The sequence below is a fragment of the Pongo abelii genome, chromosome 6 (assembly GCF_028885655.2).
Source record: "Pongo abelii isolate AG06213 chromosome 6, NHGRI_mPonAbe1-v2.0_pri, whole genome shotgun sequence".
NCBI classification, from domain to species: domain Eukaryota; kingdom Metazoa; phylum Chordata; class Mammalia; order Primates; family Hominidae; genus Pongo; species Pongo abelii.
The window spans coordinates 44,903,526-44,929,698 of NC_071991.2; the positions used below are offsets into that span (position 1 = coordinate 44,903,526).

At 42.4% G+C, this 26,173-nt stretch overlaps 3 protein-coding genes across 19 annotated transcripts in view; 1 reads left to right on the plus strand and 2 right to left on the minus strand.

Annotated features, from left to right (window-relative positions):
• The window catches only part of SUGCT (succinyl-CoA:glutarate-CoA transferase), a 735,129-nt gene extending 729,309 nt beyond the window's left edge, over positions 1-5,820 (minus strand). For 16 of the 17 annotated variants that reach the window (XM_063725726.1, XM_054560560.2, XM_002818027.5 and 13 more), the window contains exon 1: positions 5,637-5,820. In XM_063725726.1, coding sequence (XP_063581796.1) covers positions 5,637-5,757 — 121 coding nt within the window. In that variant the 5' untranslated portion in view covers positions 5,758-5,820. The remainder of the gene's footprint in view (positions 1-5,636) is intronic. The other variant, XM_024250215.3, reaches the window with a different exon arrangement.
• A 372-nt stretch (positions 5,821-6,192) lies between these two features.
• On the plus strand, positions 6,193-7,998 carry MPLKIP (M-phase specific PLK1 interacting protein). Its single transcript, XM_002818029.4, has 2 exons — positions 6,193-6,531; positions 7,495-7,998. Exons 1-2 carry the CDS (start codon positions 6,193-6,195, stop codon positions 7,693-7,695), a joined length of 540 nt encoding a protein of 179 aa, XP_002818075.1. The 3' UTR covers positions 7,696-7,998.
• A 17,328-nt stretch (positions 7,999-25,326) lies between these two features.
• On the minus strand, positions 25,327-25,710 carry LOC112134411 (HIG1 domain family member 1A, mitochondrial-like). The gene has a single exon (XM_054560566.1). The coding sequence runs from the start codon at positions 25,652-25,654 to the stop codon at positions 25,388-25,390; it is 267 nt and encodes an 88-aa protein (XP_054416541.1). The 5' UTR covers positions 25,655-25,710; the 3' UTR covers positions 25,327-25,387.
• Positions 25,711-26,173: the final 463 nt, after the last annotated feature.

The window sequence follows — 26,173 nt, forward strand, 5'->3', positions numbered from 1 at the left end:
TTCAAAATATACTACAAGGCTATAGTAGCCAAAACAGCATAATACTCATAGTGTCTATAAAAACAGACACATAGGGCCAGGTGCAGTGGCTCATGCCTGTAATCCCAGCACTTTGGGAGGCCAAGACAGGCAGATCACGAGGTCAGGAGTTCAAGACCAGCTTTACCAACATGGTGAAACCCCGTCTCTACTAAAAATACAAAAATTAGCCAGGTGTGGTGGCGTGCGCCTGTAATCCCAGCTACTCAGGAGGCTGAAGCAGGACAATCACTTGAACCCGGGGGGCGGAGGTTGCAATGAACCGAGATTGCACAACTGCACTCCAGCCTGGGCAACAGAGCAAGACTCTACCTCAATAAATAAATAAATAGACACATAGATCCATGGAACAGCTTAGAGAACCCAGAAATAAACCCACATACTTACAGCCAACTGATTTTTGACAAAGTCGACAACATTTACTGGGGAAAGGATACCCTTTTCAGTAAAAGGTGCTGGGAAAATTGGATTGCCATATGCAGAAGAATGAAACTGGATCCCTGTATTTCACCATATAAAAAAATCAATTTGGCTGGGCACGGTGGCTCACACCTATAATCCCAGCACTTTGGGAGGCCTAGGCAGGCAGATCAACTGAGGTCGAGAGTTTGAGACCAGCCTGACCAACATGGAGAAACCCTGTCTCTACTAAACACACAAAAAATTCACCGGGTGTGGTGGCGCATGCCTGTAATCCCAGCTACTTGGGAGGATAAGGTAGGAGAATCGCTTGAACCTGGGAGGCGGAGGCTGCAGTGAGCCGAGATCGCGCCATTGCACTCCAGCCTGGACAACAAAAGCGAAACTCCATCTCAAAAAAAAAAAGAAATTCAAGATGGATTAAAGACTTGAATGTAAGGATGAAACTCTAAAAATACTGAAGAAAACCTAGGGGAAACTCTTCTAGACATTGATCTAGGCAAAGAATTCATGACTGAGACCTCAAAAGCACAGGCAACAAAAACAAAAATAGGCAAATGGAACTTAATTAAACTGAAAAGCTTCTGCATAGCAAAAGAAATGATCAGCAGAGTGAACGGATAACCTGAGGAATGGAAGAAAATATCTGCAAACTACATATCCAACAGGGGACTAATATCCAGAATTTGCAAGCAACTCAAACAACTCAACAACAAAAAACAAATAATCCCATTAACAAATGGGCTAAGGACATGAGTAGGCATTTTTCAAAAGACAAACAAGCATATCAAAAATGTTCACCATCAGCCAGGCACAGTGGCTCACACCTGTAATCCCAGCACTTTGGAAGGCTGAGGTGAGTGGATCAGCTGAGGTCAGGAGTTTGAGACAAGCCTGGCCAACATGGTGAAACCCTCGTCTCTGCTAAAAATACAAAAATTAGCCAGGCGTGGTGGCACACACCTGTAGTCCCAGCTACTCTGGAGGCTGATGCAGAACAATCCTTGAACCCGGGAGGTGGAGGTTGCAGTGAGCTGAGATCTTGCCACCGAACTCCAGCCTGGGTGACAGAACAAGACTTTGTTTCAAAAATAAATAAATTAATTAATATTATGAATCCTGGATTTATTTATTTTATTTATTTATTTATTTATTTATTTATTTATTTATTTATTTTGAGCCAGAGTTTTGCTGTTGTCGCCCAGGCTGGAGTACAATGGCGCAATCTCGGCTCACTCCTGACCTCTGGTATCCACCCACCTCAGCCTCCCAAAGTGGTAGGATTACAGGCATGAGCCACCACGCCCAGCCTGATTCCTAAACTTAATCCAATAACAGATTTCTTCTCAAACATTGGCAGTATGCTGTAATCATTTTAAATTCATAACCAGAAAATGAGTTGAACAAAAAATTCAAGACTCTAGGGAAACAAAGTAAAAATAGTTTGTATATTGCTAGAATTGTCTATTAAGAGTCATGTTTTCATGCCTTTCAATCTTCCCTGAAAATTTCTGTGTACTGCCATGAGTAAAATTTTTTTAAAATGTTCAACATCACCAATCATCAGATAAATACAAATTAAAAACCACAATGAGATATCATCTTATACACATCAGAATGGCTATTAAAAAGACAAAAAAGTCACAGGATGTTGGTGAGGAAGCTGAGAAAAGGGAACTCATACACTGTTGGTGGGAATGTAAATCAGTGCAACTTCTATGGAAAACAGTATGGAGATTTCTCACAGAACTAAAAATAGAACTACTGGAAGATGCAGCAATCCCACTACTGTGCATCTACCCAAAGGAAAAGAAATCATTATATCAAAAAGATATCTGCACTAATATGTTTATCACAGCACTATTCATAAAAGCAAAGATATGAAATCAACCTAAATCCCCATCAACGGAGCACTAAATAAACAAAATATGTTATATATACAAAATGGAATACTATTCAGCCATAAAAAAGAATGAAATTATGTCTTTTGCAGCAACATGGATAGAACTGGAGGCTATTATCTTAAGTGGAATCACTCAGGCACAGAAAAACAAATATTGCCTGTTCTCCCTTATAAGTTGCTGCTAAATAATGCGTACATATGGAAGCAGAGTGTGGAGTGAAGGGCAATGGAGACTTGGAGGTTTGGGGATGTAGAGGGAAGGGGATGGACTACAGGAGGTTGCTTGCTGGGTACAATGTGTGTTGTGCCAGTGATGGATGCACTGAAGGCCCTGACTTCACCCCAATACACTATATCAATGTAGCAAAACTGCACTTGTACCCCCATGAATATATGCCAAAAAAAAAAATCATAACTGGCTGGGGCACAGGGGGCTCATGCCTGTAATCCCAGCACTTTGAGAGGCCCAGGTGGCTGGTTGTGTGAGCCGAGGAGTTAAAGACCAGTGTGGGCAACATGGCAAAACCCCATGTCTTCAAAAAATACAAAAATTAGCCAGGCATGGTGGCACACACCTCTGGTTTCAGCTACTTGGGAGGCTGAGGTGGAAGGATTGCTTGAGCCCAGGGAGGCAGAGGTTGCAGTGAACTGGGATTGCGCCACTGCACTCCAGCCTGGATGAAAGAGCAAGACATATCTCAATACTTAAATAAATAAAAAATATATAGAGAGAGAGTATACTGCTATAAGACAGAAAAACACAACTCAAATTTTTTTATTGGTCAGTTTTATCTTGCTACAAAATGTACTACTAGAAGCTTAAAAAGAGCATGGCTTTTGAATTTTAATAAATTTTAGTGAACTTTAGTTAGATTGAAGTTATACAGATAAATGGGTTGATGGAATAAAGATCTATATACTCATTAGGCGTCCATTAATTAAACTGTTTACTATTAAATTAATTTGTTGGTTGGGCATGGTGGCTCACCACACCATTTAATTGCAGAGTTTTGGGAGGCCAAGGCAGGAGAGAGGAACGCTTGAGTTGGGGAGTTCTGGGAAACACAGCAAGACCCTGTCTCTACAAAAAATAAAGAAATAAAAAAATTAGCCAGGCATGGTAGCATGAGCCTGTAGTCCCAGCTACTTGGGAGACTGACGTGGGAAGATCACTTGAGCCCAGGAGGTCGAGGATGCAGTGATCTGTGATCTCACCACCGCACTCCAGCCTCGGTGACAGAGTGAGACCAACCCATCTCCATAATAATAATAATAAAGTTAATTTTGGTCCCCACCACTCTCACTTTTCTGCCGCCTCCCCTGAGTAGACTGGCTGATGATCTAAAAGGTGAAAATTACCTATGTGATGTATGTAAACCTTTTTTTTTCCAGTGGGTTGGGGGGGCATGATAGGGTCTCGCTCTGTTACCCAGGCTGGAGTGCAGTGGCACAATAGCGGATCACTGCAGCTTCGACCTCCTAGGACTCAAGCCATCCTCCCACCTCAGCCTCCCAAGCAGCTGGGACTACAGGCACACGCCACCAAGCCCAGCTAATTTTTTTGTACTTTTGGTAGAAATGGGGCTTCAAGATGTTGCCCAGGCTGGTCTTCAACTCCTGGGCTCAAGCAATCGTCCCACCTAGGTCATTTTATTCAATAAATATTCAAATGAGCAATTCCCAAGCATTAAGTTAAACACTAAAGACAATGTCCAGAAAGGTGAATTTTTGGCCAGGACAGAACTACTGTATATAATAAAGTGGATAGGCTGGAGTCCTCAGACCTTAATTGTATCACTAAGCCTTAACGGCAATATGCTACCTTGATTAACTCTATCACTTGTATCTACAGAAGAAACGAAATGTAGTGAATTGAATTTCCACAGAATAAACCAACAAAAAAACTCTGTGTGTGTGTCTCCATTCATCAAGGAGGATAGAAGCTGAGAAGATACCACACTCGTCAGCTTGGGATGTCACAGAACATGTCAAAGAGACAGCGAGGAGTAGCAGCTACAAGAGGGTGAATGGAAATCACAGGTCCAGGCTACCCATTAGGCTATGATTTAATGAGTCCTAAAGCTCTTTTAAGATTCTGTATCCTACGCCGGGCGCGGTGGCTCACGCATGAAATCCCAGCACTTTGGGAGGCCGAGGCAGGCAGATCACCTGAGCCCAGGAATTCGAGACCAGCCTGGCCAACATAGTGAAACCCGTCTTTACTAAAAATACAAAAAAATTAGCCGGGCATGTGGCACATGCCTGTAATCTCGGCTACTCTAGAAAGCTGAGGCAGTAGAATCGCTTGAACCCGGGAGGCAGAGGTTGTGGTGAGCCAAGATCGAGCCACTGCACTCCAGCCTGGGCGACAGAGTGAGACACTGTCTCAAAAAAAAAAAAAATCCTGCATCTTGCAACTAATTTCAAGATTCATAGTGGGCTGCGCGCGTAATCATAGAGGTTACGTCTGTAATCTCAACACTTTGGGAGGCCGAGACGGGAGGATAACTTGAGGTCAGGAATTCGAGACCAGCCTGGCCAATATGGCGAAACCCCGCCTCTACTAAAAATACAAAAATTAGTTGGGCGTGGTGGCGCATGCCTATAATCTCAGCTACTCGGAAGGCTGAAGCAGGAAAATCTGAACACGGGAGGGGGAGGTTGCAGTGAGCCGAGATCGCGCCACTGCAGTCCAGCCTGGGCGAGAGAGCGAGACTCCGTCTCAAAAAAAAAAGAAACAAGGAAAAAAAAAAAAGATTCATAGTGGATTACCATTCCCAAATTCAGAGGGAGTAAAGAAAGTTCTATAACACTGTAGTAAAGCTGAATTTCATCCTCTAAATAAAATTCTGCGACACGTAACTGTACAAGGGCGCCTTTTATTGTACATGAAGTGTGAAGTTATTCAAAGCAGCGGGCTAAAGTCCTTTCTGAAATGTGGCTGGGTGTGCATTTTCGAAGTTACTTAAACTTGGCGGACGAAAGCACAGGAATAAAGAGGCCCCAAACGCGAGCCGCGGGACGCGCAGGAGCCGGACCTCACCGCGCACGGAGCCCTCGGTCACAACAACGCGCGGGGCAGAGGCGACCCCGGGCGGCCAGAGTGGGGCAGGCCGGCCGCAGGCCCACGGAGCGGGGTTGCAGGGAGACAAGCAAAGCCACCGCTGCGGGGTCAGCAGAGACTTCAGACCCCGACTGCTCTCCTCAGGGCGCCCCAGGAGGCAAGCTGGGGCAGGGGTCCCTTTAGCCGCCCAGACCGAATCTCGGAGGGTACCTGACTGCGGGCGGCCAGTCCACAGCCCCCTCCCGCCGCCCCGGCCGGAGAAGAGGCAGGTTCTGCGCAGAGCTGCCACCCTCGCCAGCGTCGCCAGCATCGCTTGCGTCTCAGATGGCATCGGTCCCGGTGCAAGCGGCGAACTCCGTGCGGCGCCACCCGCCGCCACTGGGGGGCGCCCACGGACGCCGCAGACCCCGCCCCCGCCGGGCGGGGCGGAGCACTCCCAGTCGCTCGCGGGGCCAGCTTCTCATCTGTCGGTCAGACCAAGGGCACCCAGACTGGAAAAGTTGTTGCTGGGTTTGGGTGTCCCTCCTTTCCTGTGTCCTTTTCTTCCTCTTTTCACTTAAATCCACTGAGTCTCTCGCCAAATCAGTAATTTAGGTAATCCTACCGCTCCTGGCGGAACCTTTGTGATGCCGGAACTGATGTGTCGTAGGGTGGCTGCGGTCGGAGGACTGTTTTGGTAAAGGACTAGCAGTTCTCTGCGGAGGGCCGGTTGATACAGTTCCGGTGAGAGAACGCGGCTGCGAGGTTTTCGGCTTTGGCTCCTGATATGCAGCGACAGAATTTTCGGCCCCCGACTCCTCCTTACCCTGGTCCGGGTGGAGGAGGTTGGGGTAGCGGAAGCAGCTTCCGGGGAACCCCGGGCGGGGGCGGACCACGGCCGCCCTCCCCTCGAGACGGGTACGGGAGTCCGCACCACACGCCGCCGTACGGGCCCCGGTCTAGGCCTTACGGGAGCAGTCACTCTCCGCGACACGGCGGCAGCTTCCCAGGGGGCCGGTTCGGGTCTCCGTCCCCTGGCGGCTACCCTGGCTCCTACTCCAGGTCCCCCGCGGGGTCCCAGCAGCAATTCGGCTACTCCCCAGGGCAGCAGCAGACCCACCCCCAGGTAATAATAATAGCCAGCGTTTGCCGAGCTCTTACTGTATGGCAGGCACGGTACTAATATTCCCTTTACGTGGATTATTTTGTCTAATCCTCTCTGAGGTACTATTGTTAGCCCAATTTTGCAGATGAGCGAACTGAGGCTTAGAGAAGTTGAGTAACTTTCGGAAGATTACCCGAAACAGTGGCAGAGCCGTACGTTCTGTTTTCGAGCCCTCGTGCTTTTAACCAGTACACTGCCACCCGTACACAGATTTTCCTAATTCTCCATTTCCTCCTGTTTGCCAAGGGCCTTGGCAACGTTTTCAGGAAATCGTTCTTTTTCTTTTTCTTTTTTTTTTTAAATCTTTCTTTCGAGCTACACTGGCTTCTGCTCCAACTTCCCTGGAAAGAAAATCGGTGGTAGTGGAAGTTTTCCATTCCTTTAGTGAGAGTAAATACAAAAGACAGAGGGAGTATCTCTAGCATGTCTGGGATTTCTGTGGTTTACAAGTTGCAACTACGTGGTTTTCCAACTTGCTGTATTCTACACCAACCCCCTACCCCTTTTGAGCCTGGAGCTAAGGAGTAAAGAAAATGTTCATGAGCTAGAAAGGTTCTAGAAACTTTAAAACTATAGTATTGTTTTCTCCTGAAAAAAGTGAAAATTTCGAGGGAAGATTGAATATAATGACTTGATTTCATCACTGCTTGTATTTAATTACTGCAAAGTTACATTAGACACAAAAGTATTTGAGATGACAGTGGTCATGGAATTATAAATAAATGAGAATAACAAATTGCTTTAAGTACTTTTTTTAAAAAATAGAAACACTTGATTAAAGGAAGCATGGACTTTGTAATTGAACATATTTAGGTTCAAGTCACAACTTTTAAGCAGCAATGTGATTCCCGCTAACCTGTAGCTAAAGGAAGAAGTACCAATTATCTTTACTAAGTGTTTTTTTAACTGATTTTTTTTCTAAAGGGTTCTCCAAGGACATCTACACCATTTGGATCAGGGCGTGTTAGAGAAAAAAGAATGTCTAATGAGTTGGAAAATTATTTCAAGCCTTCAATGCTTGAAGATCCTTGGGCTGGCCTAGAACCAGTATCTGTAGTGGATATAAGCCAACAATACAGCAATACTCAAACATTCACAGGCAAAAAAGGAAGATACTTTTGTTAACATTTCTGAAATTCAACTGGAAGCTTCATGTGTCAGGAACATCTTGGACAAAATTTTAAGTTGTGTTGATATAAATTTACCCAAAGATGATAACTTTGATTGGATAATTAGTAAGGTCTTTTTGTTATTTTTCATCGTATCAGGTATGGTTGATATTAGAGAAAAAAGTAGGATAACTTACAACATTTAGTTCTGGAAGTACCTACCACATTTTAGAGATATATTTAACATTCCTGGTTACATAATGGACATGTGTCTTTTAATGTTTTTTCAATGTTTTAAAATAAAACATTTTGTCTTCTAGCTATTGTGGTTTTGTGGTATGATAAAGAAGTAGACTTACTACAGTAATGCTTTGTAATCACTTAGAGTTCATAGGTAAATGTTTTGCAAATTATTTTTGAAAATGAAATAGATAAACCATCCTTTGAGCTGTAGACAGCTCTGTATTTGTTCATAAATAATGAGGATGAGAATAACAGAGTTCTGTTCATACTGATTTTATCTAATGCTTCTGTTAAAATGCATTAAAACTTGAAGCCCAGAAACCCACTTAAGCATAACTTTATACTCATTTAACTGGAAAAGGCAAGAATAGACCATGCATAGCTAAATCAAAGTGTTCTATCTGAATTTCTCTATACCTCTTAGCATTATGGAGTTAGTTTCTCTTAAGGCCAAAGAAGATAGCTACCAGCAGCCTCAAATCACTTCCATTGCAAAAAGAACATCTCTCATCTCCATCAATCCAAGAGAAGACAAATTTGCCATACTTAGATCATGTTTCTGTATTATTGAACCAATTAACTGTGGCCAAGGCCACAGTGAAACCTAATTAACTTGAATCATGGACACATCACCATAATGAGACAGGATTCTGTGACCTTGAACACCACTGGGCCTACCTGGAGTAGAGAAGTGGTTTTCCAAATTAAGGGATGCTATGTATATATACCTATAGTTCTGGAGAGAAAAATATGGAACAATTGTTACCCCAACTATTTTTTAAAAATCAAGTGGTTTTTTTTTGTTTGTTTTTTGAGATGTAGTCTCTGTCGCCCAGGCTGGAGTGCAGTGGTGCAATCTTGGCTCACTGCAACCTCCAGCTCCTGAGTAGCTGGGACTACAGGCGCATGTCACCATGCCTGGCTAATTTTTGTAGTTTTAGTAGAGACCATGTTTTGTTTTTTTTTGTTTGTTTGTTTTGTTTTGTTTTTGAAACAGGGTCTTACTCTGTTGCCCACGCTGGAGTGCAGTGGCGCAATCTTGGCTCACTGCAACGTCCGCCTCCCGGGTTCATACAAGTCTCCCGCCTCAACCTCCTGAGTAGCTGGGAATACAGGCGCGCGCCTGGCTAATTTTTGTATTTTGAGTAGAGATGGGGTTTCACCATGTTGGCCAGGCTGGTCTCGATCGAACTCCTGGTCTCAAGTGATCCCCTACCTTGGCTTCCCAAAGTGCTGGGATTTCAGGCATGAGCCACCATGCCTGGCCCAGAACATGTATTTTTAGTATTTTTAGTTTCACCATGTTGACCAGGCTGGTCTCAAACTCCTGATCTCAAATGATCCACCCATCTCAGCCTCCCAAAGTGCTGAGTTTACAGGTGTGAGCCACCATGCCCGGCCAAAATCAGGTGTTTTAACATGTAACACAGACTCTAGGCATTTTGAAGTTACAAAATACGAAGATAGAGCTAGTAAAACTTTTGTTTCAACATTCCCAGAAAGAAACGTGTAAAAACAAAATGGTCACACCTCCTATTTGAACCATACCCACAGAAATTTGTTCATTAGGTATTTCACAGAGACTAGAAAATAAGAATGGAAGGCTTTTAGATTAATAAAAGCTCCATGAAAGCCAGGATTTTGGAAATGCTGTCTCTACAAGTTACTAGCTGGATGAGTTCACTTCTCTATGCCTCAATTTTCTCATACGTAAGATGAGGAAATTAATAGTACCTGTGTCATAGAGGTGTTGTGTTGGAGGATTAAATGAATTTATGTATGAAACTCTTAAGCCAGAGCCTGGCACATAGTAAGCACTCAATAAGTGGTAGCTGTTACTTTCTTTCTCATTTACCCCCATTTCCTCAGTTTTTAGAATAGTGTCTGCAAGATAGTAGGTACTTAAGTGATAAATGGATGTAGAAATTCTGATTGTAACTACTATATTGTTCTACCTACACCCTGTATATACAAGGGATAACTTAGTAATTTTTCCCCAGTATTTTAAAGAAAAAGTCCTTATTCCCAACATTATGTCTTTCCAGATATGTTGAGGTCATGATGTATAATGGAAATTAAAGCAAAGGGAATACTTTTTTAAATACTTTATTGAACTTTATAGGTAAGAAAGGTTGTCTTTAGGAAATGACATTTGGAGATAATTTACTGAAGCATCTCTTAGATCATTGGGTTATTAGTAAAGATGAAAACAGAAGTTAGGATTTTTTGCCAGTGTATTTATATCATATGTGGAAGACATTCAAACTGTAACTCTTCTAATGGTCTACGTACATTTTATTTCACTATAAGTATAACATAAAACAAAGGTAAAATTTCTTGCTAACGCTTCCCAACATCTACTTCTAGAGGCCTGGCCTGAGTTTTTTAAGAAAAATGTTTGTCCTCAGGAAAGATGCATACACTGTAAGTAGTGTATTCAGTTATCCGAATTCTTGCGGCATTGGTCATTTGGTTTGTTACCGTTACTCTATTTTTATTTAGCTGAGTAAAAGGAATTAATTATTCTTTAAAATGAAAGGGATTGTTTTTTAATGTTCTAGGATACACATTTTACCTTCATAAAAATGCTAAATAACTTTTTAGAAAAACTTACAATTAAGTATACATCTTAAAAATTCATATGCATAAAAGATGGAAGTGTAGTCTATAGTAGAGTCTTCAAACAAGGGTCCACATACTCCTGGGAATATTAAACTTTCTAAGGGATATGCAGGCATAAATAGCTTTAAGGGAATGCAAATTCAGATTCCAGTGACCATGTAAATTCTTTATTAAAATTGACGTACATAAAAACATATCCATGATCAAGGGATCATGCCAGTTCTTTTTCCCTGCTGCCTTTTGGTAATCACTGTTCTCCCATTTTACAAAAGAAACCTATGGCAAGTTGTGTTTTCCAGAAATGACGCCAACAATATTTAAAGTCTCATACCCTTCTAGAACCTTGCCCCTACCCTTATCAAGATGTGGAGTTACGTCCCTTCCCTTTGAACATTAACAGACTTTTTTTTTTTCAAAGAGTTAGGGGGTCTCCCTATAGGGGCCTCCCTTTATTACCCAGGCTGGTCTCTAAGTCTTAGGCTTAAGGGGTCCTCCAGCCTTAGCCTCCCAAAGTGCTGAAATTACAGGTGTGAGCCACCACGCTTGGCCCCTTAGCCAACTTCTGACTGCCATAATTAAGAGAATATGATGGAAGTTAATGTATTTTCATTGTGGGTAAAGTGTGGTGTTAAAAATGAGTTATAGGCCAGGCACCATGGCTCACACCTGTAATCCCAGCACTTTGGGAGCCCAAGTGGGCAGATCACTTGAGGTTCGGAGTTCGAGACCAGCCTGGCCAATATGGTAAAGCCTCATCTCTACTAAAAATACAAAAATAAGCTGGGCATGGTGGTGCACACCTGTAATACCAGCTACTGGGGAGGCAGAAGAATCACTTGAACCCAGGAGGCAGAGGTTGCAGTGAGCCGAGATAGTGCCACTGCACTCCAGCCTGGGTGACAGAGTGAGTGAGACTTCATCTCAAAAAAAAAAAAAAAAAAGTTATATTGGCCCGTGTGGAGATGTTCAGAATTCAGATGTATTATCAAGTTGGGAAATAATGATGAAAGTGTTCAGTGACCTTGCCTTTTTGTTTCTGGACTATTCAAAAAATCATTTCTTCTGTGGGTGCATTGTGTGAAAGGAAAGCAAAGAGCATGAGTTTAACATGAGGAAAAGATACCTTATTTTCAGGCAAAAAGCAAATGGTAAGGCTCTTTGCCTCATCTACCTAATAATTAAAATATTCAAGATGAGTAAAAAAGCATGATTAGTTTTGGTGAATCTCCTGTGAAGCAAACTCTGTATTTCCACCATTCTTTTTTTGTTTTTTTTGAGACGAAGTCTTGTTCTGTCACCCATGCTGGAGTGCAGTGGCACGATCTCAGCTCACTACAACCTCCGCCTCCCAAGTTCAAGCAATTCTCCTGCCTCAGCCTCCCGAGTAGCTGGGACTACAGGCATGTGCCACCACACCCAGCTAATTTTTTGTATTTTTAGTAGAGACAGGGTTTCACCGTGTTAGCCAGGATGGTCTCAATCTCCTGACCTCATGATCTGCCCGGCCTCAGCCTCCCAAAGTGCTGGGATTACAGGCGTGAGCCACCACGCCCGGCCCTCCACCATTCTTGATAATTATAAAGAGCCTGATGAAGATATCTCAATTCCTGTCTCAGTAGCATAGTTTGCATGATTTCAAGGAGGAGGAAGTTAAAAGTTTCATGTTTACTTCTGACATACTAACATTACATCTTCAAGTTAAAAACATGTTAGAAGTAAGTTCATGAATTTATATTTTCTGAAACATTTTCAGATTCTTAAGAGAAACATTTTCATTAACCCTTGCCAGTACATTTATTATTAGGCTCTATAAATTCCATATTAATTGTTTTACGTAGGCCAAAGTCTCCTGCTATTGTCACTCAACCATTTCTCAGTTTCATTCATTCCTACCATATACTTAGGTTTAAGTTAACAGAAATATGTTGTAGTTTTTACTGTAAATAAGACACACAATCGGCTGGTCGGAAGGTAGTGAGTTATCTTAATTGATTGTTCATAATCAGTTACAGATCGAACTCCTTGTTCTATTCTTCCCCCCGCTTCTCACTGCTGCACTTGACTAGTCTGGAAAAATAAAATACATAGTAGTCATCTGTACACCTTATATAAGCCCTGAACTTCCTAATGACTTTTTTTTTTTTTTTTTTGGTGACAAGAGTCTTGCTGTGTTGCCCAGGCTGGAGTGCAGTGGTGTGATCTTGGCTCACTGCAACCTCCGCCTCCTGGGTTCAAGCAGTTCTCCTGCCTTAGCCTCCTGAGTAGATGGGATTACAGGTGTAAGCCACCACACCTGGCTAATTTTTGTATTTTTAGTAGAGATGGAGTTTCGCCATGTTGGCCAGGCTGGTTTCGAACAGCTCACCTCAGCCTCCCAAAGTGCTGGGCTTACATGGGTGAGCCAGTGCACCCAGCCTGAATTACCTCTTATTTTGCTCATAATTTCCATAATTTATCATCTAATTTAAGATGCTTTCAGATTCACTGTTACTTTATATGCCACTTAGTAAAAATACTGCTAGTTAAGCTGTGACATGTCATTGATTATAAGATACATCTTAATTTCAGAGATGTTAAATACATGTCTTAGTTTGATAAAATACCATACTTTTTTTTTTTTTTGAGACCGATCCTGCTGTGTTGCCCAGGCTGGTCTCCAACTCCTGCCTCAGCCTTCCAAGTAGCTGGGATTACAAGTGTGTGACACTACACCCAGCTCATATACAATACTGTTTTTTGTTTGTTTTTTGAGACAGAGTCTTGCCCTGTCGCCCAGGCTGCAGTGCAGTGGCGTGATCTCGCCTCACTGCAACCTCCACCTCCCAGGTTCAAGCAATTCTCCTGCCTCAGCCTCCCGAGTAACTGGGACAACAGGCATGCACCACCACACCTGGCTAATTTTTTATATTTGGTAGAGATGGGGTTTCACCATGTTGGCAAGGCTGTTCTCGAACTCCTGACCTCGTGATCTGCCCACCTCAGCCTCCCAAAGTGCTGAGATTACAGGTGTAAGCCACTGTTGCCGGCCTACAGTACTCTTAAAAGCAGAACATATACTTAGATATAAGTAGGTATATAGAAGTAAATGTCTCCAAAAAGTAGCGTAGGACAATACATTTGAAAATTGGCTTTAACCCATCCTGGCTAACACAGTGAAACCCCATCTCTACTAAAAATAAAAAAAAAAATAGACGGGCATGGTGGCAGGCGCCTGTAGTCCCAGCTAGTCGGGAGGCTGAGGCAGGAGAATGGCATAAACCCGGGAGGCAGAGGTTGCAGTGAGTCAAGATCACGCCACTGCACTCCAGCCTGGGTGACAGAGCAAGACTCCGTCTCAAAATAAAAATAAAAAAAAAGAAAATCGGCTTTATTTAATTAGGGCTAACTCTTCGCAGATATTTATATTTGTTCAAATTCATTAAAAACCATAATTGAGGCTGGGCGCGGTGGCTCACACCTGTAATCCCAGCACTTTGGGAGGCCGAGGCGGGCAGATCATGAGGTCAGGAGTTTGAGACCAGCCTGCCCAACATGGTGAAACCCCGTCTCTACTAAAAATACAAAAATTAGACAGGCATGGTGGCATGTGCCTGTATCCCAGCTACTTGGGAGGCTGAGGCAGGAGAATTGCTTGAGCCCAGGAAGTGAAAGTTGCAGTGAGCCAAGATCTCACCACTGCACTCCAGCCTGGGCAACACAGGGAGATCCTGTCTCAAAAAAGAAAAAAAGTTTTACAGTTAAAAGATTGGCAACAATCTAAATGACTATAGGAGAAAGGATAAATAAGTTGCATATTTGCACAGTATAACAAGATAGTTGATTAAATTAGAGCCATTTGATACAACATGAATAAATCTAAAATTGTGTGCAAACAAAAGCCAAAGCAAAATTTATGTGATATTCTTTACGTCAAATTTGAAAGTCTGCAAAACAATATGCTGTACTCTCTATAAATGGTAAATATAAGGTCATAGTGTAAATACAAATGAAGGTAACAAATGCTTTAGATATAGTAATTATTTTGGGGTGGGTTTGGGGAGATACAAGCTTCAGATGGACTTGGATGTGTGAGTGGGTATGTATTTCAAGTCAACCAAATTTGGAAAATGTTAAAATTTATTAAACCTCACCATGGAATACACGTATATTTATTTTCTCTTCTTTGAAATATTTTATAATAAAAAATTTACTCTGACCTCCTAACTCATACTGTGATGCCAGCATCACCCTAATACCAAAGTCAGACAAAAACATTACAAGAAAGGAAAAATACATACCAATATCTCATGACGATAGATGCAAAAGTTCTCAATAAAGTGTTACCAAATAGAATCCAGCAATAAATAAAAAGAATTATATTGGCCAGGTACAGTGGCTCACAGCTATAATCCCAGCACTTTGGGAAGCCCAGGTAGGAGAATCAGTTGAGCCCAGGAGATGGAGACCAGCCTGGGCAACAAGGTGAGACCTTGTCTCTACCAAAAAAATCGAAAAATTAACTAGGCATGGTGGTCCACGCCTGTGGTCCCAGCTGGATAGGACCACATGGGAGGCTGAGGCAGAAGGATAGCTTGAGCCCAGGAGGTCAAGGCTGCAATGAGCAGTGTTCACGCCACTGCACTCCACCCTGAGGACAGAGCAAGGCCCTGTCTCAAAAATAAAGTATGATAAAAATAATTATATACCATGACCAAGTGGTATTTATTCTAGATATTTAAGGTTTAGCATCCAAAAATCAAAGTAATCCATCACATCAATAGACGAAAAAAGAAAAATCTCATTATCGTATGAATAGATGGTGAAAAAGCTTTTTTTATTTTTATTTTTTATTTATTTTTTTTATTTTTTTTTTTTGAGACAGAGTCTCGCTCTGTTGTCCAGGTTGGAGTGCAGTGGCACGGTCTTGGCTCACTGCAAGCTCTGCCTCCCGGGTTCACGCCATTCTCCTGCCTCAGCCTCCCGGGCAGCTGGGACTACAGGTGCCCGCCACCACACCCGGCTAATTTTTTTGTATTTTTAGTAGAGAGGGGGTTTCACTGTGTTAGCCAGGATGGTCTCGATCTCCTGACCTCGTGATCCGCCCGCCTCAGCCTCCCAAAGCCCTGGGATTACAGGCGTGAGCCACCGCGCCTGGCCAGAAAAAGCTTTTTTTAAAGAAAATTTGAGACAGAGTCTCACTCTGTTGCCCAGGCTGGAGTGCAGTGACATGATTTTGGCTCACTGCAATCTCCACCTCCAGGGCTCAAGGCAATCCTCCCACCTCAGCCTCCAGAGCAACTGAGACGATAGTTGCACATCACCACGCCTGGGTAATTTTAGTATTTTTTATAGAGATGGGACTTGGCCATGTCACCCAGGCTTGTCTTGAACTCCTGGACTCAAGTGATCCTCCCACTTCAGCTTCCCAAAGTGCTGATGTTACGGGTGTGAGCCATGGTGCCTACCCACAAAAAAGCACTTGACAAAATTCAATACCCATTCATGACAAAAACTGTCAGCAAGCTAGGAACAGGAGGGAACTTTCTCAACTTGATTTTTTTTTTTTTTAATTTACAAAATTCTACAACTAACATCATACTTAATGGTAAGAAATTAGATTCTTCCCACTAAGATCAGGAAAAAGGTCAGGATGTCCTGTCACCACTCCTATCAATATTGTACTGAGATGCTCGCTATAAGACAAGGAAATAAAGAGTATAGAAATTGGGAAGGAAGAAATAAAACTGTTCCTCAAAAATGACATGATTATGCAGAAAATCAGAGAATTGAAAACGGAAAAACTTCTGGAACTAATAAGTGATTACAGCAAGGTCGCAGGATACAAGGCTAATACACAATAATAAATTGCTTTCCTACATACCAGTAATAAACAATTGGAATTTGAAATTAACCTAATACCATTTACCTTGGCACCAAAAAATAAGAAATGCTTAAGGATAAATCTAAGAAAATATGTATAAGACTTATATAAGGAAAACTACAGAACTGGTGAAAGAAAGAAAATATTAAGAAATTTAATGTATTTCATGCACATGGGTAGGAAGATTCAATATTGTCAAGATGTAAGTTCTTCTCAACTGGATTTGTAGACTCAACGCAGTCCCAGTCAAAATCCCAGCAAGTTATTGTGTGGGTATAGACAAATTGATTCTAAAGTTTAATTGTAAAGGTAAAGGACTCAGAATAGGCAACACAGTATTGATTGAGTACAGAGTTGGGGGACCGACACTACCAGACTTCAATATTTATTATAAAGCTACAGTAACTAAGACAATGTGGTATTGGCAAAAGAATAGACAACTAGATCGATGGAACAAAATAAAGAGACCAGAAATAGACCCACACAAATACACTTGTGTGACTCACACAAATACAAATTGATCTTAGTCAAAGATCAATTGATTTTTGATCAAGGAGCAAAGGCAATTCAATGGAGAAAGGACAGTCTTTTCAACAAATACTGCTGGAACTACTGGACATCCATATGCAAAAAGTGAATCAAGACACATCTTACACCTTTCACAGAAACCATCAAATGGATCATAGACCTAAATATAAAACACAGAGCTATAAAAGAAGACAGCAGGAAAAAAACCTGTGTGAACTTGGGTTTGGCTATGACTTTTTAATTTTTTTTTTTTTGGTATAAATTTAAGGGCCACAAGAGCAATTTTATTACATGGACATATTATGTAGTGGTGAAGTCTAGGCTTTTAGCATAAGCATCACCTGAATAATGTACATCGTATCCACTAAGTAATTTCTTATTCTTCAGCACCCTCCCACCCTTCCTACTCTCTAGTATCTATTATTCCACACTCTATGTTCACGTGTTGCCATTATTTAGCTTCTACTTACAAGTCAGAGCTTGTAGACCAAGTGTGGTGGCTCACACCTGTTAATTCCAGCACTTGGGAGGTCAAGGCGAGCAGACTGCTTGAGCCCAGAAGCTCAAGACCAACCTGGGCAACAAAGTGAGACCTCATCTCTACAAAAAATACAAAAATCAGCCAGGTGTGGTGGTGCACGCGTTAGTCCCAGCTACTTGGGAGGCTGAGGCAGGAAGATTGTTTGAGCCTGGGAGGTTGAAGCTGCAGTGAGCCAGGATCAAGCCACTGTACTCCTGCTTGGGTGACAGAGTGAGACTGCCTCACAAAAATAAAGTAAAATTAAAACCCAATGTAAAAGTGTAGTGTCACCAGATTTTTCAGTTTTTCAAAAGACTCCCCAAAACTTGGGCTTTTTTACTCAAAATCTCCCAATTTGAAACTAATTTTTTGTTACTGTTTAAACAATGTACGTCAAAACCACATATCAGCTGAATCCCAACCCCAGGTCACCAGTTTATGATCTTTGTTGTAAATGATTAACAGAATTGTGCACACGTTGTTTTTTATTTATTTATTTATTTTAATTTTATTTATTTATTTATTTTGAGACAGAGTTTCACTCTTGTTGTCCAGTCGAGTGCAATGGCGTGATCTCGGCTCACCGCAACCTCTGCTTCTTGGGGTTCCAGCGATTCTCCTGCCTCAGCCTCTGGAGTAGCTGGGATTACAGGCATGCGCCACCATGCACGGCTAATTTTTTTGTATTAGTACAGATGGGGTTTCTCCATGTTGGTCAGGCTGGTCTCAAACTCCCGACCTCAGGTGTTCCCCCTGACCAGCCTTGACTTCCCAAAGTGCTGGGATTACAGGCATGAGCCACGGTGCCCAGCCTATTTTATTTTTTTTAGAGACAGGCTCATTCTGTCACCCCGGCAGCGGTTGAGTAGTGTGTGTCATCATAGTTCACTGCAGCCTCAAACTCCTGGGCTCAAGCAGTCCTCCCTCAGACTCCATAGTAGCTGGAACTACAGGTGCATGTCACCACACCTGGCTGATTTTTTAAAAATTTTGTTTATAGAGACAGGATCTCGTTATGTTGCCCAGGCTGGTCTCGAACTCCTGGCCTCAAGCAATTCTCCCATCTCAGGCCCTGAGAGTGCTGGGATTACAGGCGTGAGCTACTGTGCTCAGCCCAATGTTTTTTGTTTGTTTGTTTTTTCTGTTTTGGGACGGAGTCTCACTCTGTCACCAGGCTACAGTGTGGTGGCACAATCTCGGCTCACTGCAACCTCCGACTCCCTGGTTCAAGCGATTCTCCTGCCTCAAGCCTCCTGAGTAGCTGGGATTACAGGCAAGGGCCACCATGCCCAGCTAATTTTTTTTTTTTTTTGTATTTTTAGTACAGACAGGGTTTCACCATGTTGGCCAGGGTGATCTCAATCTCCTGACCTCGTGATCCACCCGCCTTGGCCTCCCAAAGTGCTGAGATTACAGGCGTGAGCTACCGCGCCCGGCCATTTTATTTTATTTTTTTAATAAACTTGTTGGACCAGTATCTTTGTGGGGTGGAAAAGTTATTATTCTATATATTTTTTGAGATGGTCTTGCTCTGTCACCCAGGCTGGAGTGCAGTGGCGCAAGCACATAGTTCAGTATAGCCTTGACCTCCCCGGTCCAAGAAATCCTCCTACCTCACTCTCCAGAGTAGCTGGGACCACAGTCGTGCACCATCATGCCTGACTAGGTTTTAGTTGGTGATGGTTTTTAGGTTTTTGCTTTTTTTTTTTTTTTTTTTTTTCATAGAGACAGGGTTTCCCTATGTTGTCCAGGCTGGTGTCAAACTCCTGAACTCAATCAATCCATCCGCCTCAGCAAAAGTTGCTTTTTAAGTTGGGATCAGGATTTATTAAGTAACTTACCTAAATATTCTCATAATGTGTAGATATAAAGGAATTCTCATTGTTGACTGACATTCTACATATTAGGACTAGTTTTGTAATTCAACAGTGTCTGTTGAGAATGGATGACCATGATGCTTTTTTTCTGAAACATAATTAACATCACTACATGAGCCCATGGAATATGTGAGCAGACTCCATATTATATTATGAATCCTGAATTTAAACCAATAACAGATTACATCTCAGACATTGGCACTATGCTGTAATTTTAAATTCGTAACCAGAAAATGAGTTGGACAACAAATTCAAGACTGTAGGGAAACAAAGTAAAAACAGTTTGTATATTACTAGAATTGTCTATCAAGAGTCAAGTTTTCATGTCTTATTTATTTTTTTATTTTTTTTTTGAGACAGTCTCACTCTTGTCACCCAGGCTGGAGTGCAGTGGTGCGATCTAGGTTCACTGCAACCTCTGCCTCCAGGGTTCAAGCGATTCTCCTGTCTTAGCCTCCCGAGTAGCTGGGATTACAGGTACCCGCCACCACACTGGGCTTATTTTTGTACTTTTAGTAGAGACGGGGTTTCTCTATATTGGCCAGGCTGGTCTCAAACTCTTGACCTCAAGTGATCCGCCCGCATTGGCCTCCCAAAGTGCTGGGATTACAGGCGTGAGCCACCACAACCGGCTGTTTTCATGCCTTTTAATCTTCCCTGAAAATTTCTGTATACTGCCATGAGTAAAGTGTTTGTCACGTTCAGCTATATGGCATTAATTCAAAACAAAAACAACTTTAGGGTCTCAGTGTATGACTTGGTTCATAAAGTTAAGTAACTAATTGAACAAGGCAAATTAAAAGAACTGAGGAGTCAATTGTCTTTTGTTTAATAATCAAACAGTTTTCTCTTTATCACAGACACTCCTTAGCTGCAGTTCAGCTTGATGTTTGCTATTTCTGGTAATATGAATAATACATGCTCCTATTAAAAAATTCAAATAATTCAGAAATGTGTAGAGCAGAATGTGAAAATCTCTTGTAATCCCAATCCAGTTAACTGATTAGTCTTTCCAAAGTTTTTTTGTTTTTTTTTTGTTGTTGTTGTTTGTTTTTTGAGATGGAGTCTTGCTCTGTCGCCCATGCTGGAGTGCAGTGGTGGGATCTTGGCTCACTGCAACCTCTACCTCTCGGATCAAACGATCCTCCCGCCTCAGCCTCCCAAGTAGTTGGGATTACAAGTTTGCACGACCATGCCCAGCTAATTTTTGTATTTTTAGTAGAGACGGGGGTTTCCCCATGTTGCCTAGGCACATCTCAAACTCCCGACATAAAGTGATCCGCCTGCCTCAGCCTCCCAAAGTGCTAGGATTACAAGCATGAGCCACTGCACCCTGCCTCCAAAGATTTTTATATGCACTAACAAATACATTTTTTTGATGGTTTCATACTAATTCACGGTTTTGCATTACCTCACTATAGTTAGCGATTTTTGTCTTAGTCTGGATTCTGTCAAGTTGTAAGATTCAGAAAACCCAACTTAAATGGCCTCATGGAACAAACATACTTTATTTTAAAAGTCCAGGGCCTGGCTGGGTAAAGGAGTTTAAGTAATGCTGTCAGTCCTTGGCTGTGCTCTTTTTTTCTGCTCTTTCCTGTCTTGGTCCCGTTTTCCAGCAGCCTCTCACCTCGTGATGACAATAAGATTAATACAACTCTTCTTATCAACCCCCCAGTGGAAAGGAGAGATTCTGGCTTTTTTTTTTTTTTTTTTTCAAGCAGGGTCTTACTGTGTCGCTCAGGCTAGGGTACAGTAGCACAATCATAGCTCACTGCAGCCTCAACCTGGCAGGCTTCTTAACAGTTTCACAAGAGTCTTGTAATTGCACCTCATTTGTTCTGATTAAATCACATGTCCATCCCTGAATCTGCAACTGTGACCAAGAAGATGTGATGTTGCTCAGCGGGTCAAGTCTAGGTCACTTGCTATCCATAGAGGCAGAGGTGGAATTAGTGTCCCTCTAAATCACAAAGACCGAGAATAAGGGAATGCAGTTTCCCAGTAGAAAATAGAATGTTGTTGAGAAAAAAAATGAATACTCAGTAAGAAAAGACATTCTTTTTTTTTTTTTTTTGAGACAGAGTCTTGCTCTGTCGCCAGGCTAGAGTGCAGTGACGTGATCTTGGCTCACTGCAACCTCTGCCTCCCAGGTTGAAGCAATTCTCCTGCCTCAGCCCCCGCTGTAGCTGAGACTACAGGCGCACATCACCATGCCCAGGTGATTTTTGCATTTTTAGTAGAGACGGGGTTTCACCATGTTGGCCAGGATGGTCTCGATCTCGACCTCATGATCCCCCTGCCTTGGCCTCCCAAACTGCTGGGATTACAGGCGTGAGCCACCACGCCTGGCCAGAAAAGACATTCTATGTCCTGGCAGCCCAGTTTCCATACACAAACCTTTTGCTATACATACACTATTTTGGTTTTTGTTTTTGTAGTTTTCTTTTTTTCTTCTTATTTTGAAAACAGGGTCTTGCTCTCACCCAGCCTGGAGTGCAGTGGCACCATCATGGCTCACTGCAGCCTTGACCTCCTGGGCTCAAGTGATCCTTCCATCTCAGCCTCCTGAGTAGCTGGGTCTATAGGCGTGCACCACCATGCCTGGCTAATTTTTTTGCTGTATTATTTTTTGTAGAGACAGTATCTCACTATGTTGCTCAGACTGGTCTCAAACTCCTGGGTTCAAGCCATCCTTCTGCCTTGGCCTCCCAGTGTGCTGGGATTACAGGCATGAGCCACCAGGCCCAGCCTTGTAGTTTTGTTTTGTTTTTATATTATATGTTGACTGTTAAATTTATAGAAAAGTTGCAAAGATAGTACAGAGTTCCCATATAGCCTTCACACAACTTTCCCTGATGCTAACATCTTACATAACCAATAGAACATGTGTTAAAACTAAGAATACTAAACAAATTACAGACTTCATTTGTCTTTCATTGCTTTTTCCAATAATTATCTTTTTCTGTTCCAAGATCCAATCCAGGATTCCACACTGCATTTAGCATCTATATACTTTCTTAAAAATAGTCACACCCGAGCTAATGTAACTATCTAACCTACATGACAAAACACACCTCCTCAGGGAGATAGCTGAAAGTCTCATTATTCATTCCGATTGAGGGTCAAAAACCCATGGATGATTTGTATTTCTTTTCAGGTCTAGATATAATACAACTTCTCATGGCAAGTGATTCCCAAATTACACTTAACTGACTCCAGCTCAGTCAACATGCAATGGTAGAAAGAAAACATGGTGGCCGGGCACAGTGGCTCATGCCTGTAATCCCAGCACTTTGGGAGGCTGAGGCAGGAGGATCACGAGGTCAGGAGTTCAAGACCAGTTTGGCCAACATGGTGAGACCCCGTCTCTACTAAAAATACAAAAATTAGCCGGGTGTGGTGGCACGCTCCTATAGTCCCAGCTACTCAGGAGGCTGAGGCAGGAGAATTGCTTGAACCCAGGAGGCAGAGGTTGCAGTGAGCTGAGATTGCACCACTGTACTCCAGCCTGGGCAACAGAGCGAGACTCTATCTCAAAACAAAAAAACAAAAAACAAAACCATGGTAACCACAATTGGAAAAAAAGAAAAGACAAAGAAAGAAACTTCCCTTAGGAAAGGAGAGAAACGAAAACATACAGTGGTCACTGGTTGCAATCATACACGTATAACATCCCCTAATTGAAAGAAATAGCAAAAACTCGCGATCCTGGCAGCAAAGTGAACTTCTTTTTTTCTTTTTTTTGAGATAGAGTCTTGCTCTTTCACCCAGACTGGAATGCAGTGGTGCGAACTCAGCTCATTGCAGCCTCCACCTCCCAGGTTCAAGTGATTCTCATGCCTCAGCCTCCCGAGTAGTTGGGATTACAGGCACCCACCACCATGCCAGCAATTTTTTTTTTTTTTTTTTGTATTTTTAGTAGAGACGGGGTTTCGCCATGTTGGCCAGGCTGGTCTTGAACCCCTGACCTCAGGTGATCCACTCACCTCGGCCTCCCAAAATGCTGGGATTACGAGCGTGAGCCACCGTGCCAGCCTTTTTTTTTCTTTTTTTGAGATGGGATTTCACCACGTTGGCCAGGCTGGTCTCAAAATTGGCAGCCTCAAGTGATAGGCCTGCCTTGACCTCCCAAAGTGCTGGAATTACGGGCATGAACCACCACATTCAGCCCATATACAGATTTAATTTGTATTTGTTCATTAAAGACTAAGCTTGTATAGTGTGCCAGGCACAGTACTTGATGCTAGGAGCAGAGAAAATCAAAACAAACAAACAAAACTGTGGCCCCCATGGACCTTATATGGGGAAAAAAATGAGGCAGGAGAGAGTGGTGAGCTGATGTGTTCTTTGTTTGGCAAGCAGGGATTTTCTAAGAGTCCAGATAGTTTTTCCATAGCAGCAGGACAGAAGTTAGTGAAATGGAAATGGTTGCAAAAGGCAGAACTGATGTAGTAGGAGTTATGGGATTTCTCCTATTTATGGACATGGTCACTTTCATAACAATACGTATACCATGTTATCATCATGGAATGTAAATTCAGGTTAGACAAAAGAATTTCACAAGTATAATAGCATTCTGTAGTACATAAAAGTTTGTGTGCCGGGCACGGTGACTCACACCTATAATCCCAGCACTTCGGGAGGCCAAGGCAGGCGGATCACCTGAGGTCAGGAATTTGAGACCAGCCAGGCCAACATGGCGAAACCCCACCTCTACTAAAAACACAAAAATTAGCCAGGCATGGTGCTGGGCACTTCTGATCCCAGCTACTGGGAAGGCTGAGGTAGGAGACTCACTTGAACCCGGGAGGTGGAGGTTGCATTGAGCCGAGATCGTGCCACTACACTCCAACCTGGGAGACACACTGAAACTAAAAAAACAAACAAAAAAATTCTGTATACTTTCTGGCCAAACCAGTTTGCTCATAAGTCATTAATCAATTCCATTGTTTACAGTTTTTATGGAGAAAATAAGCAACACACACATTTTAATAGTGTTCATTTATTTTTGCATGAGTTCTTAAAATACATACCTCTTCCTTTCCTTTTTTTTTTTTCTTTTGGAGACAGTCTCATTCTGTCACCCAGGGTGGAGTGCAGTGGCAAGTCTTGGCTCACCGCAACCTCCACTTTTCGGGCTCAAGCGATTTTCATGCCTCAGCCTCCTGAGTAGCTGGGACTACAGGTGCCTGCCACTATGCCTCCTGACTAATTTTTTGTATTTTTCGTAGAGATAGGGTTTCACCATGTTGCCCAGGGCAGTCTCAAACTCCTGAGCTCGAGTAATCCGCCCGCCTTGGCCTCCCAAAGTGCTAGGATTTCAGGTGTGAGCCACAGTGCCCAACCAAAATACATATTTCTATTTCAAGATAACATTTAAAAATAATTCTAACAGCAGCAAAAATATAATTCTACAATTACAAAAGAACTAAACTAGAATCCATCAGTTATTCTCGTGTTTACAATTGTGATTCTTTAATACTACTACTATACAGCTCTATTGTAAGCTTTCAAGGTTGGGTTTAAACACACACACATAGATACTGTCAGTTGTGGGAGGCTTTACAAGTTATATTCCATGCACTTTTTGGACAGAGTTCTGAAAGAGCCAGCCAGTCCACAAGACAGGCAGAAAAAAGTTAAATTAACTGGGCAAATAGGATTCTTATATAACATTCAAAACGTGAGATTCTGCAGCAAACTGGGAGTACTTCAGGGTTGGCCTACTATCTTCTTTAGAACTAATTTCATCTTAACAGTTTAAGAAGGTGGACATTTCAACACTATGAAGTATATTTAGGTGACATGTATCTTTTATGTTAACTCTACTTCCTTTAATGACCTAGTTAGTAAACTATTCACTAGTAATTCAATCACCAGGCAAATCAAGCCTGCAAGAAAGGAAGCCAATATTCAAAATGACGTGTTACCATCTTAACCCACTCAAATAGTTAATTTTCAACATTAATATGTAACTTCAATAATGAGATGTCTAACTAAAGCAAGCTCCTCCAACATGATCAAGACAGCATCTCTTCTTCTAAGGCTCAGGTTTTGCTTAGAATTCCCGATACATGGAATAGCCCATACCAACAACAGCCATTGCTCCTACAACAAAGCCTTGGGCTTCCACACGCATGTGGATCAGATGATGGAACATTTTAGTATTTCCCCTGCTCTTCAATTTGTGTAATCCATATGCAACAATTGCCACAAAACCTACCATTCCAATGGGGGTGAATTGTGCCTCTTTAGCTTTTTGAGTAAGTTTGGATCCCTGATCTTCATCGTACGAAGAAAAGGAAACATCTGTGTCTGTTGACATAGTGATTGCTTGAAGAATCTCCCTAGAGCGAGAAAACCTCTTACATGCCAACCGGCTTCTCTCTCCTATTTATTTATCTATCTGTGAAATAAGAACCTCCAGCTAGACTCCAAACCCAGTGGTACACAGGAGAGAAAACAGTCATCACTGGAGAAAGCTACAGGGCAATCAGTGTCCTCAGGGAAGAGCCAGGTGTTAGTCAAAGCAAGAAGGCCAAGGGAACGCTTAGAGAAAAGCTATCTATATAATTTCTTCAAACTAAACCATACCTTAACACACTTAGTATGGTAATCTAAGGTCAAAATTATTATTATTGTTGCTAGAGACAGAGTCTCACTCAGGCTGGAGTGCAGTGGCGCCATTTCAGCTCACTGCAGCCTCCATCTCTCAGGTTCAAGCAATTCTCCTGCCTCAGCCTCCCGAGTAGCTGGGATTACAGGTGCCCACACCACGCCTGGCTAATTTTTGTATTTTTAGTAGAGACGGGGTTTCATCATGTTGGCCAGGCTGGACTTGAAC